We start from the raw sequence: 20179 nt of genomic DNA, 5'->3' as shown, positions 1-20179 counted from the left end.
ATAAATCTATCCCCTTGTCATGGAAAAGAAGCACTAGACAATTAGATGTGCTTGGATCTTTCTCTGGAAAGACCCTTGAGAATCTAGTCTAAGACAAGAGGGCCTTAGCCAAGAAAGCCACAGTGCTGAGCCTAGGACCTTCCTCAGGATCATAGTGGGATGGCCCTGAGGCTTTGCTGAACTCATTTTCTCTGCCTCTCACTTCCCTTTCCCTCCTTTTCCTCTCTCCTCCTCTCTCTTCTTCTCCCATTAGCCTCTCTGCGTCTCTTAATAGTGAAAATAGAAAGTCATCGAATACGTGTTCTGTCACTGGCACTTGGCATCTATTCTCCTCCTTGTGCCGGCTCTGCAGCGTAGTCTGTCTCCTCTTCTCTGCTCTACACCCTGAACGACTGTGAGATGGGGACTCAGGTGCCCTGCACGAAGAATGGGTGAGAGCCCTAGAGGAGGGAGAGGAAGGAAGGCTGCTTTTCCCAGGCTTCCACATCTCTCACCTTCCCATGGGGCCCTTACCTTTCCTTGGGTCAGTATCTTCTCTGTACACCTCCAAGGCAATTTGTGAAAACACAGTACCCACAGGATAAAAGTGAAACATCTTAGTACTGCAGAAAGTGTTCTTGATGCTCTGGCCCAGCCCCTCGGCCTCATCTCCTTCCCTGCTCCTGCAAGCATCGGTTCACTAGCCTATTATCACTGGTGATTGCGGGACTGAGGCACAGGGAAGCTAAGTGCTTTAACAAGGTCGCACTTGGTATGAGACAGCGCTGGATCGAGGATCAGTGTGTTCTCAGGCCTGTTCCCTGAGCCTGTGGTGCCCTTCCTCCTGTCCTGTCTGCCTGGAGCGCTCTTCTCCATCCCAGCTACCGGGTAGACTTGTCATCATCCGGCAGCACCTAGCTCAGAAGACACAGCTTCTGAGAGGCCTTTGGATCTCTACCAAGAGGGCGGGACTGCACGTGGTTGTGCACATGGTGCCCTGTCCAGGGGCGCCTTGCCGAGCAGGGGATCTGGGGCTCAAGTCCAGCCTGCGTGCTACTCATGCAGTCAGGCCGAATGGAAGGAGTGCCTTCTTCTAATTCATCTGCCCAGAGGGGCATCTCCGTGAGCTTAGCAGTGGCCTTGACGTGAAGCTAGTCATTTCTGCTTCTGCGTCCTCATGGTACCTTGATAATATGGTGTGAGGTCATCCCAGAGACAGAGCGTGTTCCAGGCGTGAGGCTCACTTGGGGGGGAGGAAGCCCAGAGAGGACAGTACATGCCAGCCCCCTCTGCCTGCTTTTGCTCCTGACCCTCAAAGTCAGAGGCTTCCATCTAGGGTTCTCTGGAAGGAAAGAGGGCATTGCCTCTTTGGGTTTGCCCCTCAGGTTAGAGGAGAACCAAGGAAACTTCAAAGGGCCTGCCCGGAGGAAGAGTGTGTCCAGAGGTCAGAGTGACCATGCAAAGTGCTGTCCTAACAGCCCATGGGGACATGGCTACATCCATGTCCAAGAGCAACGACTGCTGAAAGCCAGGCAGTAGATGGGCCTAATCTCAGACCCAAAACCCTTCTAGTAATTATGACATCAACCCATACACGAACACCGAGTGCGCGCCAGGCGCCATGCTGGGTGTTTCTGTACACTATCTCATTTAATATCAACAGAAACAAGTATATATTGTTACTCCCATTTGACCAGTGAACAAACTGAGGCTCCAGGAGTTTGCATAACAGCCCAGCTACCAAGTGTAAGAACCAGGAATCAAACCCAAGTTTCCAGACTCCATAGTCTTGGCTCTATTAGGTTGCTTCTCAGCTCAACCATTTATTAGAGACTAGCAGTAATGTCTGGTATTTTACATAGTAAATATTACTGTTTTTTTCCTTAGAATGTTCTCTGTGATTAGCTCATTTGAACTTCACAACTCTATGCACTCTGTAGGGTCCACAGGCAGGAGTTGTCACTGCTTCACAGATGCTGAAACCCAGGCCCAGAGAGACTAAGAGCTTTGCCCAAGGCTGCATAGCTTGTGTACGGCGGAGCTGAGTCTGGAATCAGTGGCTCCTGAGCGCCTGGGCCTAGTGACCCACTGTGGGAGCACAGAGATAGCGTGTGTTAGAAAGGAAACCAGTGTGCTTTGTTGTCACGACTACTTTGCTATACTTTTCATTGCTAGTTTGCTGGACCTAGAAGAGCCAGAGCTAGAGCCTTCCTTCACAGTGACGATCCTGAGGTCCCACAGCAAAAACAGGCACTGGTCTTTCTGCTCAACTGATGACGAGGGATGTGACCTTGAGCGCATGTTCCTTGTCTGATCTTGGCTTCAATCTCTCCTCTGTAAGTAAGGAATGGTAGACTGAAGCCTTCTCCGGCTTTAAAACATTATGGTTTTCTGACATTCCAGGTGAGAAGAGTGATCTCAGCAAAGTAGGGGCAAAGAAGTAGAACGTAGATCGGCCCTCCACCAACTAGCATCAAGCCAACTTAAGACCTGATCAAGTAATTCAGACAAGATTGTTAATGATTAAGAACACTTTCCCAGGTTATCCACTCATCCCAAGGCTGTCTCTCCTGTCACCCTCCACCCTTTCATTCTCTGATATCCTTAATGAAATTCTCTGCATGCGATTTTAATTTTCCTAGTGAACAAGCTAATTAGTGTTCTACAAGAAAAACGACAACTCTTCAGGGTCGGCAAGTTCTAGAAACCCAGCTCAAACATGCTGACAGCCCTGTGTGAAAAAGAGGGTGTTGATTGGCTCAGTGACTGCAGAAGCTAGGCAGGTGGGATCCAGGTATTGAAATGGGGCATAGGCAACTGTCTTCCTCCATCAGGCCTAGCCTTCCCTGGCTGGCTTCATTCTCAGACACATTGTCACTGTGCAGTGGCTCAGAGAGCCCTCCACTCCAGTCACTCCAGTGTCCTTTCTTTCACTCAGCAGCCGCAGCAGAGAGAAAACTCTGCTTCCCCAGCACTTCTGGAGAAGTCTCAGATGGAAACTCGTTTGTCTTCCCTACGTCATGAGCCTATATCTATGACCCAATCCTGAGGCCAGAGGGACTGGGTTCTCTGGTCCATACTAGCTCTTAAGCACCCCTCGAAGCCAGGGGGTAGCGCCCCACACTCCTGTACCAAGAGGAGGGGAGTACATGCCAAATGATGGTTGGGCATAAAAGAACATTCATGAGTACTTATATTATTATATATTTCATTTTCACATCATTTTTTTAACCTCACAGCAGCCTGATGAAAACTGTAAAAGCAGGCCTCATTAGGATCCCTGTTTTATAACTAAGGAAACAAGCTCAGAGAGGTTTACATGTGGCACTAAATCACACAGGTAACGGGTGGCAGAGTGAAATCTCAAAATTTTATATTTCTGCTTTAAGATCTGCTACCCCTCCGTGTGAAATCATTGATTAGACCCCTTGAATTACTATTGCCTGTGAAGAATTTTGTAGAAAGCAGATCACCAAAGCCAGTCTGCTGGGACCTGGAAATGGCTCCTATGAGTTGATACCATACCTGCTGTTGAATGATTTGACCTTCTGGGTCACAGCGCACGCATCAGGAATGTTTGCTAAGAAGGCCAGCCGGCAGAAGCACTTACACCTAGATGCCCACAAGAAACTGTACTTTTGTTTTACACTAGTAATAAGTATTGTTATGTGAAAATCCGAAAATGCAGAAAAGAAGAAAGTAAAAACCACCCCAATCCTATCAGCCAGAATTGGCGAATGTTAACATTTTGGCATGTATCTTTCTGGAAATTTTTCCTACATGGGAAATACATAAAATATGCCTTTATAAAAAACGGAATTACAGTGCACAGGTTCTGCTGTTTCACTTCCCAGCGTCTCTCCAGGCCAGCTAAGGGAGCTGTCTGCCCTCACTGGTAAGGCAGGAGTAGTCTCCCAAGCTGGGCCCAGCCACCGCCCCTTCGGACAGTGGCCTGCCGCCCGAGCGCGGGGTGGTCCCCAGTCTTTTGTTCTGCAAACTGCGCCATGATGGGAATCCTTGAAACCAAGTCCTTACCAGCATCCTCATTGTTTCCTTACGGTGTATTTCAAGGAGTGAAATGACAGGTTCAGAATGTCTCTTCTTAAAGCTTTTCATATGTATTAAGCCCCCCACCCCCAATGTGGCCTGATTTCCATGCCCATCAGTAGCAGATGGAGTGCCTGTTTCCTGCACTCATCCAATACTCGGTATTATCTTTAAATATATACGTATATTGTCAGGTTGGCACCCCCAAAACTGTATCATCATGTTTAATTTACATTTCTTTGATGACTACTGAGATTGACCATTAAAAAGTCATTTTTAATTATACTGAAAGCTTCTCCCCTTGCGCCTCTTTTTTATGCCAGTCTGTTATGAATTTTGTGAGGGTTTTTGTATCAACACTGAGTTGAATAACCGGCTTGAGTGTTGCACTCAGGGCGGCAATTTTCAGTGATTTGACATTAAGCGAAAGGGACATTTACATGATCTTCCAAGGCCTCTGGCTTGGTGCCTGTCTTAATTTCACGTTTTAAACAGGGGAGTCAGTTCATTAATATTTCAGTGGATGCCAGGGGTCATCCATGAGATTATGGCTACCCCGGAAGGCAGAAACAAAGTCCAGTGTGACCTTGATAAGCTGGAGAAAGAGACTTAACAAAACCGATGAAACACAGGAGGGAGAAAATGCAACACGATCTATTTAGGGAACAAAAGCCAGCCCCCAGAGTGAGATTAAAAGAAAAAGAAAAAGCCTGGAGAATCCAAGCTGTCCAAAGGTCTGGAGCTTCATCAGAGTGGCCTCCTGCTGCCTCCGAGCCACAAGATCACGTCCAATGGGGAGAGAGCAGCTTGAGTGCTGTGTTAAATTCAGACCGTGCTGCCTGAGTCCGGAAACCTTACTTTCCAGCTCGCGTAAGCTAGCTTCTCGCCTGTGAATCTTGTTCGCTTTTCAGCAGTTCACTCAACAAATATTTACTGTGTACCTAACTCTGCTGATTTTGTGACCACTGGAACAACTGTGTGGCGAATCCAGAGTTTCCACAAGAGATGAAGAATGACAGGGAGAGGGGGCTGAGAATGAGGGATAATCCCAGTTGTCAAGCCCCAGGCAAAGGAGGCTAAATTGGAACAACTGAGAAAATATGTAGGTTTTTATCCCGAGGGAGATGCTTCCCAGAAGTTCCTCGTGTAAACAGACAAAACAGAAATGGGCTAAAGTTGTACAGGAACCACAGCAGTTGGGTTTAAGGAATTTGGGGAGAAAACAAAAGCCACCAACACAGAAATGCCTCTCTAAGGAGGTATATTCTCGAAGAGGGTGGCAGCCCATCTTACCTAGACTTAGCCATCTCCTGTCCAGATGACCTCCCAGGTCCCTTCTTGAGCTAGAATCCTAGGTCCTTGAAGGTTGTAGGGTGTCCAGTGGAGTCCCATTGTAGGAACACGTGCCCGTGGATTCACCTGCAGTGAGCTGGGGCATGTGGAGTGTGACAGCAGTGTGACTTTAAGAGATGGCCTGAGGGAGAAGAGCAGGCCTTCTGGGTGAGCTGATCTGAATGTATTATGTCAGTTCACCTCAGCCTCAAGGTCCCAGGGGGTGGTGGGCGGGCCTAGAAGCTGGTTAACCAGCATTCTAGCCCCTGGCTGTAGAACCTTGAAGCTGCGCCTTGAGCCCTTACTTGTCAACTAGTCTGGTGATCCAAGCCCAGCTTCCAAGAGATGGCCCATGGCTTGTGGTGCAGATGGAGGGGGAGAGAGGATGCTCCTCTGTCAGTTTGCTCCTCCCCCTGTGTCTGAAGCCGAGTCTGGGCATTGGCCTAACTGAGCAGGTGTGTCTGGAAAGACTGGCTAACCACGCACAAGCCTGGGTTTTACAACTTTACAGCTGTGATAAGTGTATTTCACAATTTAGAGCAAGTGTCCTCGCCTCTGTGAGCTTCACTTGTCCTCAACTATAAAAGGAAGGCTGTGTCCTTTGGAAGTCTGGTTTCCTTTGAGGGTGGGGGGTGGTTTGGGAAGATGTCGTTTCCAATGTAAGCCACCAGGGGGTACTACAATTTCACAGAGCTGCCACCCTGCGTTCAGGGAGGGATGCTGTGGAGGCAGGGGGAAGAGGTTGGTGGAGTCCCCAGGTGTTCCTCTGCAGTCTCACCGATGGCGAGGTGAGGCCTTGCGGTGTCCTTGCAGTGTAGCCACTTCCTGACCTCCCATGCTTTGAGGCCAAGCTGGAACTCCCTCTGGAGGGTCTGAGCTGTGAGGGACCCCTCACCTCTTTTTAGTGTCCCAACTGTCACTATCTTCCTGGGGCTTTGACCGGCTTTCCTGCTGTCTTGAACGTGTCTCCTGGGCATTTCTGCTTGTACACATTTGTGTCCAGATGTAGGGTGTGCGGGGAGTGCCCTGCTGGAATGCCTTCGTCCCAGACAGGTTTCGGGGTGCGCGGGCCGCTGCCTGTCCTGACTCCAGATGCTGAAGTAGATGGGCTAGGAAGCAAAGACTAGGGCACTAAGCAGAATAGGCTCTTGCCATGTGGAGTCATAGTTGTCGGTGACAGCCGTGGACAGGGCTCAGGACATACTGCTGTCACTGCACTGGGAGACCAGGGGCTGGGGCAGCCACCTGCCTTGCCAGGCCCTTTGTGCCTCCCCCACTGTGGAGCCATCCTTTCCCGTATCCCTCTCCTTTTCCTGCTCCATTCCCCTGCTATCCTTCTCTTCCTCCATTGCCAGTTTATCCCATTATCCTCCTCTCCAAAATGACTGCCCCAGCTTCCTCTCCCAGGCCAGTGTCACAAGTCTCTGGAAGCCTGGTCTCCTTCCCTGGACACCAGAATGCGAAAAACACATTCTTCCCTGTCCACCGAGACTGCTCGCCTCTCACAGCAACTGTGTTCCTTCCTCCTGGAGCTTTTGGAAGCTCCTAGTTCGGGATGGCCTGCCCTGTCTCCCCTGCCACGTTTCACTTCTCTTCTGGTGGCCCTGGCATTTTCACTAGCCAGTACTTAAAGTGATGTGCGCTCTCTCTCTCTCTGTGTAATTCCTTATTTAAAATATAATTTCAAATTTACAGAAGATTTGCAAGAATAATTCCCACACACCCTTTACTCAGATTCCCGCACTGTCAATATTTTACCAAATATGTGTATGTGCTTATGAACATACAATTTTTTTCTGAACCATTTGACAGTAGCTTACAGACACAGTGCCCCTTTACTTACACTGCATACTTCAGTGTCTGTTTCTTAAGAACAGAGACATTCTCTTACAGAATCACAGTACAGTGACCATCAGGAAATTGACACGGACACAATACTACAATACGATGACAGACTCTGTTCAGACTTGCCACTCCCCGCCCCCCCAGTGTTTGCTGTAGCAAAAGAAAACAAAATTATTTTTTATAGTTCACTGTCCAGTCCAAAATTAGGTACTGTGTTTGTTGTCATACCTCGTTAGTCACTTTTATTCTGGAAAATTCTCCAGTCTTTCTTTGTCTTTCATGACCTCAACAGTTTTGAAAGAGATAGGCTAGTTATTTTGTAGACTACCCCTCAGTTTTGTCTCGTGTTTCCCCATGACTCAGGGTCTACATTTTTGGCAGGAACGGCACAGAAGTACTGTTGTATCTTTCTCAGTTAAGCAGACTATGGTTCTCTTCTTGGACTGAGTATGGCTTCTTTACTGGTCAATCCACATTCATGTTTGGATCCCGTCCCACTCCCCACTCTTCTGGCATCCCCATTTTCGTCCCCCTTGGGTCTGTCCCCTGCCAGCTCACGTTCCACTTCCCACCACACCTCTGGCTCACAGTCTGCACCCCCACTGGGTCTCCCATTAATTTCTTGTTTCTGTGTAAGAGACCTTTCTGATACTCAGGTCATATCTAGGCTTGTCAGGAAAGCATCGATCCTTCCCTGCCCTTCCCTCTTCCCTTGATTCACGTTGACTTATTTATCATGCAGACGCTTATCCTGTCTGTCAGCCTGTGGAACAGACTTCCAAAATGGTGCCATTTTTCCCCTTACGATTTTACCGTATAAAAATTTAATGATAATAAAAAGGAGGAGGAGATAGAGGAATACTTAAAATCAATCATGCATTTGCTGTGTAGTGTGGGCTGTGTCCAGGTTTTATCTCAGTGCCTCCTGACCACAGCCCTGGGTGCTAGGTACTGTTGTTATCTTACAGAGAAGGAAAACCGGACACGGGGAAGTCAAGCACATGTCCAAGGGCACACTGCTGATTAGGAGTGGGACCAAGATCACACAATAAGAGAAGAAGGAATAACTCTGGATGCTGGGAGGTGGTTTAAAAAAAAAAAGTGGGACAAAATCCTGCTGAGTCTGTGTTCAGGGTGTGGCGTTTACTGATTTGTCAAGTCTCGGGAAACCATAGAGCTGGAGAAGGCCAAGGCCTGGTGGGTGATGCAAATTTGGGGGTCTTTAGCAGAGAGGCAACAGATAAAGTCTTTGGAATCCATGAACTCGCTGAGAAAGGATGAGTCAGGGCCTGGCTATCTGGGAGTGATCACACAGTAGGGAGCCTAATGAAGGAGCAGTCTGTGCCCTTAGAGGCTCTTTTCTCTCCCCTAAAGGGGCAGGTTGTGGGTTCAGGAGGCAGAAGTTGGCAATCAAGGGTTCACCTAATACTTACTGTTAAGGGTTTCCACGCACTTTGCCTCTAGACTAGACCATTTCTGCTACGGGCCTGGCTGTCCCCACCATTAGCCAGAGTGCCCCCTTCTTCCTGTTAGTCAGCCAGTGCACACAGGGTGTCAAGTCTACCCTTGATTCGCTTTGATTTATCATTTTTCTTTTTTTTTTTTTTAAGATTTTATCTATTTATTTGACAGAGAGCACAAGTAGACAGAGCGGCAGGTAGAGGGAGAGGGAGAAGCGGGGCTCGATCCCAGGACCCTTGGGATGATGACCTGAGCCAAAGGCAGCCGCTTAACCGACTGAGCCACCCACGTGCCCCTGGGGTCATCTCTTGAACCTGTTCTCTCCTCATTCCAATGTCATCATCTGTGTTTATCTCTCCCAGAACATTGCAGCAAGCCCCCAACTCTTTTTCTGCTTTCATTTGTCCCCTCTGTCATCAAATTCTTGCACATTGCTGTCAGGGCAATCTTCTAGCCCTAAAATCTCATGCCTGTAAGGGGTCGTATACGTCCATTTCCCCAGCATCCATGTGGTGTGCTATTATATCATCTTCCTGTCAAGTGGCCATCCTGTCCATTCCAATTATATTTTTATGCATTGTATTTCAATTTTAAACAGATCTATTAAAAAGTGCTTACTTCTATTGAAGTAAAATACTTCTATTCTTTTATAAACTTGTTTTATGGGTGTAATTTCCTCGAGTCTCTCTAGAGATGTTAATAAGAAATGCTTCTAAGTTTTCTTTGTTTACTGGATTAACTCTTCTCTCAGAAGTGAGTTGCTTTGCTTTCTCTCCTTCATGCTTCTTCATGAGCCTGGCTTTCCCGTAATGTCCTATGAATCTTGATCATTCTTTGATATTTTTAAAGGTGATACCAGATTGTGCAGTATCAGAGGCTGGTGTGGGTCTCCACAGTATTCTGTGGTCTCTGTTCCAGAAGCATACCTCTCCCCTGAACACCATGGCTGCTTTGTGTAGGGAATAGGTAAGCTTCCCTACAGAGTGTGTGCGGGGGCTGAGGAGAGGAAGATGTTAAGTTACCAATCACTTCTACTCAAAAAGAGTACACTTAACAAAAGTAGATTGGGTAGAATATTTTAATTATTCATTTAAATAAATATTCATTTATTTGTTTAAATGATATTTGATTATTCAGTTAAAGATTATAATTTAATATGTAATATTATATAATTGTAATTTAATTATTATAATTATCACTAAGATCATTCAGCTTCAAAAAATTATACTTTTTCTTAATAGGGAATCAATTTTTCTTTTTGTAATAATTCTCAGAGCCATATGGATCCATGTTCTAATTTGAATGCTTGTTCTCTAGGCCCATTGCACAGCTTCCTTCCAGAGATTTATTTTTATGACTTCCTCTCATGTTTCTTGATTCCATGTCTTCTTTGGATTTCTTGGAGAACTTCCTTAAGTACTTCTCTCAGAATCTGTGGATTGTAAAACTTTTAAGTCTTTTACATATATGAAAATGTCTGTATTTTGTAATCACACTTGAATGATAATTTAGTTGGGTATAAAATACCAGGTTCAAAATACAGTCCCTTCAGAGTTCTGAATGCATTTTCAATTTAGCTTCCTGCAGTCTAGTGTTATGAATTAGAAGCTTGGAGATAATTTGATTATTACTTTATAGGTTAACCTGTTCTTTCTCTGAGAACTTTTAGGATCTTATCTTACTCTTTAGAATTCTGAAATATGAGAATGAGGCTAGGTGTGAGTCTTTTATCACTTACCTCAATTATATACCCTTTCAATGTAAAGATTCCCACTATGGGATATGGGAAATTTTCTTCTTTGTTTGGTTATTTATTCTCTCCATTTTAAGGGTTCTTCTCTTTTTGGAATAGTTAGTTAGTTAGATATTAGATTTCTTGCACTGGTCATCTGTATTTTTTAACTTTTCTATCTTGTCCTTTTACTTTTGCTCTTGAGGCTTTTCCTTGACTTTTTTTCTTCCAGCTGTTCTATTGAATTTTTATATTTTGACAATTTAATTTCAGTTTCCACAAACCTTTTTCTTTTTTTCTTTTTTTTTTTTTAAGAGATTACTTGATTCTCTTATTACCCTGTTCTTATTTTAGGGAGACAATATCTTTGGGTCTCTCTGAGATATTAACTGGAATTTAAAAATTATCTTCCATTACCTGAATGTTCTGTGTTCTGTGTTCTGTGTTCTGTGTTCTGTGTTCTTGCTCTTCCCATAGTTGCTCTCTCTCCTTAATTCTGCTGGGAAGAGGACCTCTCCAGTATCTCTCCCAGTGTTTGTATTGGCTGAATGGTTAATTTGTTCTTGTGATCTCATCCGCTTTCCATATTCCCAGAAATTTATCTAAACCTTTAAAACTTTAATTTGACAGTTGAAAAGCCATTCTATGATTTGATAGAAATTTTGAGGGAGGAGGCCCAGTTCACTACTTTAAACTGCCTCTCTCATGTCTAAAGAGTATTTTTAAATAGTCTTTGATATTTATTTTGCAACAAAATGGCAGCCAATTAAAGTTGCTACCTAGAAATCACTTCTAGTATTTTGAATGAATCTCCCAACTGAACAGGCCCATGAGTTTCCTTTGTTGTTACCCTGAAGAGGCCTAGGGTTCACTGCAAAACCAGAACAAGTCCTGCTAGTCCAGGAGGCCTCCTAAGTCCCACATTTCGAGACATGGTTCCTAGGAATGGCAGGAAGGATAAAATTCCCCGTCATTGCCAACAGTGACCCTGTCCATTCTGGGAGGCTCTGGGCTCAGCTGGTGGGCTCTGTTGAGCTCTCCTGATATCTTTCTTTTATTTACCAGCCAGGGCCTAAATCTCAGCAAAAGAGCACAGTTTAGGAACAATGGTCACGATCTCTGGTTCTTGTCTGTCTCTGTGATCAGAAGGTTCTTAGACCTCATTGAGGGTTTTACCAAGAGGCCTCCCATTACAACCCACTGGGAAAGAGATAAAGGGACGTTTTTCTAATGGGTTGTCTGGGGTCTTCTTGGCGAAATCCCCAGGAGAGGAAACACAAATACATTGTAAGAACCGTAGAGATGTTAACTTCTTGTTGTGGACTGTTAACGAGGGCTATCTCCCAGGGGTGTGATCACACACACTTTCTTTCTACTTTATACATTCCTGTATTCACAGAATTTTAGTGGCAGATTTGTGTCATTTTCATCATCATGAAAGAAAGAAGGACTAGCCTGGCCCTCGTCTCTCCCACAGTCTGCCCCACCCCCCACCCTCACTGTTCAGCTTTATTTCCCACTCCTTTCCAAAAGGACTGGTAATCCGACTCCCCGCTGTCCCCCTGTGGGTCTCATGGTTGCTTTATGTTATCTGCTCTGTGAATACTGAACAGATCAGTGATGGATGATGAAACTAGCAAATGAGGTTTCTGTCTCTGTCCTTAGATTACGTCTTTCCAGACTTGACTGAGAAAGCGGGTCCAATAGAAGACACCAGCCAGGGTCAAGAGGTGCCAAGTCTGCCCTCTCCCTTGCCCAAGATGAACCTGGTGGAGCCACCATGGCATATGGCTCCTGGAGAGGAGGAAGAGGAGGAGGAAGAGGAGGAAGAGGAGGAGGAAGAGAGGGAGAAGGAGGAGATAGAGAAGGAAGAGGAAGAGGAAGAGGAAGAAGAGGAGCTCCTGCCTGTGAACGGATCCCAAGAAGAAGCCCATACTCAGGTCCACAGCTTTTCTCCCACCAGCAGCAGCCAGATGCCAGGGGCTGCCAAACACAGGCATGAAGAATCTGGGGACCAGGCCTCCTCAGGTGTGGAGGTGGGGAGCAGCATGGAGCCCAGCCTGTCACCGCCTGCAGTCACCCCAAGTACAGTGACCCTGGGGGGTCAGGACTTCATCAGCCAGGAGGCAGGGGGCACAATGCTGCCAGCTGAGGGGCATGGGGTAGAGTTTGAGGCCCCTCGGGAAGCAAGCGAGGAGGCCACTGTGGGAGCAGTGGGGCTGGCTGGGAAGCAAGGGGAGGTGCCGTCCTTGGCATCATTCCCCCAAACAGAAGCTCCCAGTGGGGCTGAGAGCCCAGATGAAGATCCCCTTTACCCTGGAGCCTCAGCATCTTTCCCCCTGGCCCCCCGAGATGTGGAACTGACCCCTTCCTCTGCTACTTTGGGGCAAGAAGACCTTAGCCAGCAGCCCCAGGAAGGACAGGCCACCGAAGCCCAGTCCAGAATACCCTGGGATTCTACTCAGGTAAAGTAAGAACACATGAAGGCCATTTGGCGGCACCTTTCTCTAAGGGGTCTGGTCATCCCCTGGCTGCACGGTGGGGATGGGAGGGTCTGCCAGGCTGAGGTGGGAGGCCCTTGGATAGCACGTAGAACGCCAGCAGAACTTTTGGGATGCATGCCTCACAGCCCTGTACGGGTGTTCTCACCACACTTAACACGCAAAGCTCTTGGAAGAGCTCAGCTTCCCTAGCTTGGTCTCGTTCAGTGCTACTGCTCCTCCCGTGGCCTTCCCACTGCCTGACCTGTGCCGCCCCCCCATCTCCACACCCACCCTGGACGTGCAGTCGCCCTCTTCTCTCCTCCTCACCCCTGCCCAGCACACACGCCCAGGCCAGTGCTCACACCTGGGAGGGGAGAGAAGGGAAGGGGAGTCCCAAGTTGCCAGCCTGTGCATCTGGCCTTCAGGCCTGTTTTCCTTTGGCCTAGGGCACATGAAACCCCCACAGGGTTGCCAGTGAAGGCCTGTAGCTCAGGCCCCTCCTCTCATTGAAGACATCCTCGGTGTGGTCTCTAGAGACATCTGGGTTTGTGAGCCTGCGGCTGGAGCCTGGGCTTGCCACCCTGCAGAGGCTGTCGGCTCCCACCTAGCTGTCACAGACCTGCAGCTGGCCTTCCCATCCGGCTTCTCAAAGGGTTTCCATCTATGCTTTCTCCGGTTGCCTTTCCTTGTGCCTTTGTAACTGTGGTCCTTCTTTTGGTCTCACTGTCCAGGTGATCTGCAAAGACTGGAGCAATCTGGCTGGGAAGAACTACATCATTCTGAACATGACGGAGAACATAGACTGTGTGCGTGCCGAGCTAGGCAGGATCCACAGAGAAGGATGGGAGGGGGTGGGCGGTCGAGCCTTGGCAGAGGGGAGCATGCTGGGCGTGGGGAGGGGCCTAGCCTAACCCAGGGGAGGAGCCAGCCCGCACCCAAAGAGGAGTGCCTTCATATGTTTAAATTCCTAAGGGCTCTTTTATTCTTGCCCTACTCTGTTTAATTTCAAGGAATAGTTTGTTTGTTTGTTTGTTTGGGTTTTTTTTAGATTCTATTTATTTATTTGACAGAGATCACAAGTAGGCAGAGAGACAGGCAGAGAGAGACGGAGAAGCAGGATCCCTGCTGAGCAGAGAGCCCGATGCGGAACTCGATCCCAGGACCCTGGGATCATGACTTGAGCCGAAGGCAGAGGCTTTAACCCACTGAGACACCCAGGAGCCCTCAAGGAATAGTTTTGTTCACGTGTGCAATGTCTTATCACCTGGGACATATTGAAACTGTCTTTAAAAAGTTGTTTTCCTTATTTGTTGGTTTTGGCCTTGGTTTTCTCACTTGCCTTTGCTCCCCAGACGACTGGCGGGTTCTTTCAGAGCTGTTTAAGGAGGGCTGTCAAAGAGCTGGTTGAAGCTTTGAGCTTGGAGTGGGGTTTGTTAACTGGCTTCTCAGAAGGGTGGACTGGCTGGGCCATTTGAGTTTTTAATGTCAACATTTTTAGGTCCTTCCTCTTGGGCGACTAGATTCTTTGAAAAAGGAATGTCTGTCCTACTGGGAGCATAAAGGGCTGGTTGCCAGCGCTCTTGGAGGCAGGGTGGGGAGAGGGCTGGGCGCCCAGTGTTAGGGCAAGTGAGCACAGACAAATTCATTTACTCCCTCTTTGAGCAAGAGCCCCCTCCCACAGTGGTGCCCCGTGTCCTCTGGGTCAGAGGGCCTCTCTTTTACCCTCTTTGCAGAATCAATTTCCAGGCTTCTGCCAGGGGCCAGGGACATTTGTCAGCTCTGCAGTGCTGGGAAGAGGAATTAGGGATCCAGCTGCTTCTTAAACAGCCTCTCAAACAGTTTTCCTATTTTTAGAACCATTTTCATCCCCCCTCCGAAGGTAACCCGTGCTGCCTATTCAGTAGCGTGTTAGTTGGGGGTTTGACAGTGTAAGTGTGATTGCTTCTCAGCTTGTCCCATTTCAGCTGAGGATCTGGCTCTCTGGGGCTTGCTAGATCAGGAAATTCTAACTCATCCATATGCCTCCAGTGCCCAGATTTTGTTGTTCTTGTTTCCTCCTCCGTTTTGTTTTGTTTTTGTCTTTGTGCTTTTAGGCCTTGAAAAAATTCTTTACTCTCGTTTAGTGGGTTTGGGGAAAAGTGAAAGTATATGCCTGTGTTTAATTCAAAAATGATCCAGAAGGTTGTTTTCTTTTTTCCCCCACTATAAATAATAAACAAATAGATTTTTTTTAAACATGATTGATACATTTGACTCTATTGCAGTGACTATTAATTCTTATTGATGCTTTTACATGCCCCATCTCTGGCCAGCGAGAGCCTCTTTGAGTTGGCTTCTAAGTCTTTTTGGCCAACTAATTAATGTTTGATAGTTTCCTTGATTTCTGGTGTGATAGGATATTTGGGTTCATGTTGTACTTTCCTTCCCCCAGGCATGAAATCAACATGTCTCCAAGCCCTCATTCCTCTTATTGAGAAATGGTATTTAGAAACCACAGTAGGGTCCTTGAGACCCTTAAATTTTGTATGTGCATATTTGAACAATAAAGTCTAAAGATAATGTCTATCTTCTTTCCAAGTAACACATACATATATAAAGATGCTTTCATTCTGCTTTCCCTGTTTCTGTCTTGATAGTTTTTCTCATTTACTATTTGATCACTGCCTAATTAGTCATTACTTTTTTTTTGATGGATTTTTTTTTTTTACCAGGGTAAAAAGATCTAACAAAAATTGATCATCTTAACCATTTTTAAGGTACTACAATGGTGTTAAGTATGTCAACATTGTTATGAAACAAATCTCCAGAATTTCCATCTTGAAAAATATATTCTGTCCCCATTAATCACTCTCCCAGGCCCCTGATAACCACTGTCCTAGAAATTGGGCTACTCTGAGTATGTCTTACAAGTGGACTCATATAGTATCTGTTCTTCTGCAGCTGCCTTATTTCATTCAGTAGAACGTTCTCAAGGTCCATCCATGTTGCAGTGTGTGTCAGAATTTCCTCCTTTTTTAAGTCTGAATAATATTTCCATGGTATCTATAGGCCACATTTTGTGTATGTATTTGTCTATCAATGGATATTCAGGTAGCTTCCCCCATCTTGGCTGTTGTGAATAATGCTGCTATGAATGTGAGTCCACCAATATCACTTTGAGACCCTGTTTCAATTATTTTGGGTATGTACACCCAGAAGTGAAATTGCTGGATCATATAGTGCCTCTATTTTTTATTTTTAGAGAAAGCTGTGGTGTTTTCCACAGTGACTACACCATTTCACATTCCCACCAGCAGTGGACCAAGATTCCAGTTTCTCCACATCCTCACCAATACTTATTTTCTATTTATGTGTGTGTGTGTGTTTTTTAAAGATTTTATTTATTTGAGAGAGAGAGTATGGGGAGGGTGGGGAAAGGAGAAGCAGGTTCCCCACTGAGCAGGGAGCCTGACGTGGGGCTCGATCCCAGGACCCTGGGATCCTGACCCGAACTGAAGGCAGACGCTTGACCAACTGAGCCACCCAGATGCCCCTGTTTTCTGTTTTTTTGAGTAGTGGTCATTGTAATGGGTATGAAGTGGAATCTCATTATGGGTTTGATTTTCATTTCTCTGATGATTAGTGGTGTTGAGGACCAGTCATTATTATTATCAGTCAGTGCTTATTTTACTTTATTAATACATTTGTTTCTTTGCTTACATGTCTTTTCACATTCCCATTCCTTTCTTGCAAATTTAATTGCCTTTTTCCTGAAATATACGCTTTAGCAGCTCTTTCTACAAGGATATGTCTGTATCAGCCCTTATTAGTGTAAAGAATGTCTTTAATTTTCTCATGTTCTTTTTTGGTAGCTTTTCATTTTGATATAATTTCAGAAGACTGGTGCAAATATATCCTTTGTATCTTTCAGCCAGATTCACCAGCTTTTAGCATTTTTCCAGACCATCTGAGAGTAAGTTGAGACGCATTTGAGATATAGTTAGGTTTATTTGTTACTGTTTGTATTCAGTTTTGGACCTTACCCCCCTCATCCTTGTTGATTCAGTTGTATTTTGGGCCGTGTAAAACATCAGTGTGGTTCTAAACATCTAAATGACACAAAAATGTGTGCTTAGAGAAACACCCCTCTCCCCCATCACCTCTTACCCTCCATTCCCACCCACTCCCTCTAGGTAACCAATCTCATTAGTTTCTGCTTATTCTTTCTGGGTTTCTTTTTATAGCAATAAGCAGACAGATATTTCATTTCTTCCATTCTTTCTTTCAGGAAAGGTAGCATACTATTTATATTTTTATTAGTTTGCTAGGTAGCTTAAAAACATAAATTTATTCACTCACTGTTTTGAAGGCTGGAAGTCCAAGATCAAGGTGTCAGGAGAATTGGTTTCTCCTGAAGCTTCTCTCCTTGCCTTGCAGTTGGTCATCTTCCCTCTGTGTTTTTACATCGTGGTCCCTCTGTGCGTGACTCTGTCATTAATCTCCTCCTCTTGTAAGGACCCCATCCGATTGGATAGGGCCACCCTAATGAGCTCATTTTAACTTAATCACCTCTTGAAAGATCCCGTCTCCAAATACTGTCACAGTCTGAGGTACTGGGGGTTAGACTTCAACATATGAATTATTGGGGGGACGCAACTCCATTCATACATAACATTACTCTTTTGTGTTTTGCTTTTCTTGCTTAACAAGGTATGCTGGAAATCACTTCATGTTAGTTTGTGGAGATTATTCCCAATCATTTTATTTTTACAACTGAATAATAATTTTTACAACTGAATAATAATAACCCCATGATGTATATGTATTTTGGATTATTTATTAAATTTCCTTTGTGGTGGGCATTTGGGTGGTTTCCAGTATCCTGCAGTTATGTATAAGGCTGCTTTGAATGACTGTGTGTGTATGTATTTTTCTGCTGTTGGGATGTACCTTCAGAGTAAATTCCTGGGAGTAGGATTGAATATGCAGTTTGTTACATGCTACCAATTTCCCATTTCTCTCTTATTCTCATTAGAAGTTTATTGGGCCTTATTTTTCTATCTACAATGTCTCTTAATGCTTTCATGCTTTCTCTTTTTTAAATTTCTCTGATGAGGGGTGCCTCGGTGGCTCAGTGGGTTGAGCATCCAACTCTTGGTTTTGGCTCTTCGGGGTCCTGGGATGCAGCCTTACGTGGGGCTCCATGCTCAGCCGGGAGGCTACTTGAGAATTCTCTCTCTCTCACTCTCACTCTCTCTCTGTCCCTTCCCCTGCTCACGCTTTCTCTCTCTCCAAAACATAAATAAACAAATCTCTCTGATGCATTCTGAGTAATTTCCTGGCTTTATCTTTCAAATTAGTAACTCTCTTCAGCAGCGTCTAATCTTTGGTCTGATCCATCCGTTGAATCTTTAATATAGATAACTGTTTTATATTTTTAGAATTTCTCCTTGGTTCCAAATCCTTCCCTTTGTTCTTCATTTTGTTCCCTTCTTTCATTATGGTTTCTATTCCTTCATTTTCTGAATTAGCTGAAGTATATTGATTTCATGATCTCTTTCCTTTTGTTTTAGTAACAGGACATCCTGGGATGTCAGTTCTCCTGTTTGTGGCTTTGTACCTTGTTCCCTGATATAGATCATTCTTTATTATTTTGATCTCCTCTTCAGCCCCAGGTTGTAAAAGATTTCCACCAGAATGGTTTCAGGGAAACTTTGGGAGTTCCAGCATTCGTAGGTCAGCTTTCGTCTTAATTTCTTGGCTTGGATTTTCATATCGCAAAGGACATTTGGACTCCAAACCCAGGTAAAGCAAAAGCCTGAGTTTTTAAGTGATCTTGGATAACATTTTTCTCCTCCCCATGGACCTGGGCAGGTGGGAGAGCCCATGACCGCTCCTCCAGGTGAGCAGGAATGTTTTCGAGTCCAATTTCACTGAAAGGGCGGGTCTTTGGGGCTTCAGGCTCCATCCTGGTACTCTGCTGTAGTTCTTCGTTTCATGGGGGCCAAGAACATGCAAGCGTTTAAAACCAAGTCTCCAGCTCCTGGGTTCCATTTCTGGGTCTTGCACCCCTGCGAACTGCTGTAGCTTTAGCACCTGCTCACTCTTCTTGCTTTGAGTTCCCTCTGTTTCTGCCTATATTTTTCCCCCCAGTGTTTGTCTGTGTTTACAGCAAGGTGAAAGAGCAGGACTTTCATCAGTTCTATCTGCTGTAATGCCACAAGTCAAAATGATGGGCTGGGTTACGTGTCCCTTCCTGTTTGCCATCAGGACCATACTGGACACTTCGAGGAGTTACATGTAACTTTGGTGCATTGGATACAGGGGCTTGGATGGTAGCAGGAGAGCTAGAGCCTTGACTGTGGGAGAAACGGTGTGATGTGAGGGAAGAACCATCCACCCAGGAGTCAGCAGGGAAGAGAGCATTGCACTTCAGAAAAGTTCTAATGACTTATAGTGTGTGTCCAGAAAAGCACGCAGATCCTAAGCGTTCAGCTTGATGGATCATCACAAAAGAACCAGACCTACATAATCAGCGCCTCACCAAGACGCGGCACGTGATCAGCACTGCCAGAAGCTCTTCTCACTCTCCTTTCCAGACACTGTTCCCTCAAAGGAAACCATTTTCTTGGTTTATAACCCCATACATTGATTTTGCATGCTCTTGCACTTTGTATAAAGAGTCATTCAGTAGGCAGTATTTTGTGTCTTGCTGTTTGCCCTCAGTGTTTTCTTTTTGAGATTCATCTAGATGGCGGCACGTAGTGAAGTTTGTTCACTGTGCTTCTGTCTAGTGTTCCATTTATGCATCCACTCTAATGTTGCTGGGCCTTGGAGTAGTTCCGCTTCAGGCTATGGGGCGTAGGCTACCGTGGATGCTCTCAGACATGTATTTTGGTGAGCATCTGGACACCATTCTCATGGGTGACACTGCGGGGCCACAGTCTCTGCCTCTGTTCACCCTGAACAGATGCTGTCCTACAACTTCCCAAAGTGTTTGCATAACTTCTCCTGCCTCCAGCAGCACTTGACGCGTCTGGTTCTCCCCTGTCTCCATCACCTCTTCCCCTTGTCTTCTTCATTTTAATTGGTTTTCAAGCTGTATAGTGTACTGGTATCACTTTGTGGTTTTATTTTGCATTTTCCTGATTCATGAAGTTGAGCACCTTTTCATAAGTGTTTTGGCTGATTGGACCCAATTGGGTCATCTTGACTATTTTTAATTGATTTCTGTGAATTATTTCTATATCCTGGATAGGAGATGTCTGTGAGTGTGTGTGTGTGTGTGTGTGTGTATGTGTGTTGTGTGTGTGTGTACATA

At 45.6% G+C, this 20179-nt stretch overlaps 1 protein-coding gene across 1 annotated transcript in view; it reads left to right on the top strand.

Annotated features, from left to right (window-relative positions):
* Window positions 1–20179, top strand: part of LOC111159144 (podocalyxin like 2) — a 35532-nt gene that overhangs the window by 8818 nt on the left and 6535 nt on the right. Inside the window, exons 3-4 of the mRNA XM_022521576.1 lie at window positions 12062–12861; window positions 13611–13685. Coding sequence (XP_022377284.1) covers window positions 12062–12861; window positions 13611–13685 — 875 coding nt within the window. The remainder of the gene's footprint in view (window positions 1–12061; window positions 12862–13610; window positions 13686–20179) is intronic.

The sequence above is a fragment of the Enhydra lutris genome, unplaced genomic scaffold (assembly GCF_002288905.1).
Source record: "Enhydra lutris kenyoni isolate GAN:26980312 unplaced genomic scaffold, ASM228890v2 scaffoldscaffold66, whole genome shotgun sequence".
In the NCBI taxonomy this organism is placed as follows: domain Eukaryota; kingdom Metazoa; phylum Chordata; class Mammalia; order Carnivora; family Mustelidae; genus Enhydra; species Enhydra lutris.
This window is presented reverse-complemented; position numbering and strand designations above follow the sequence as displayed.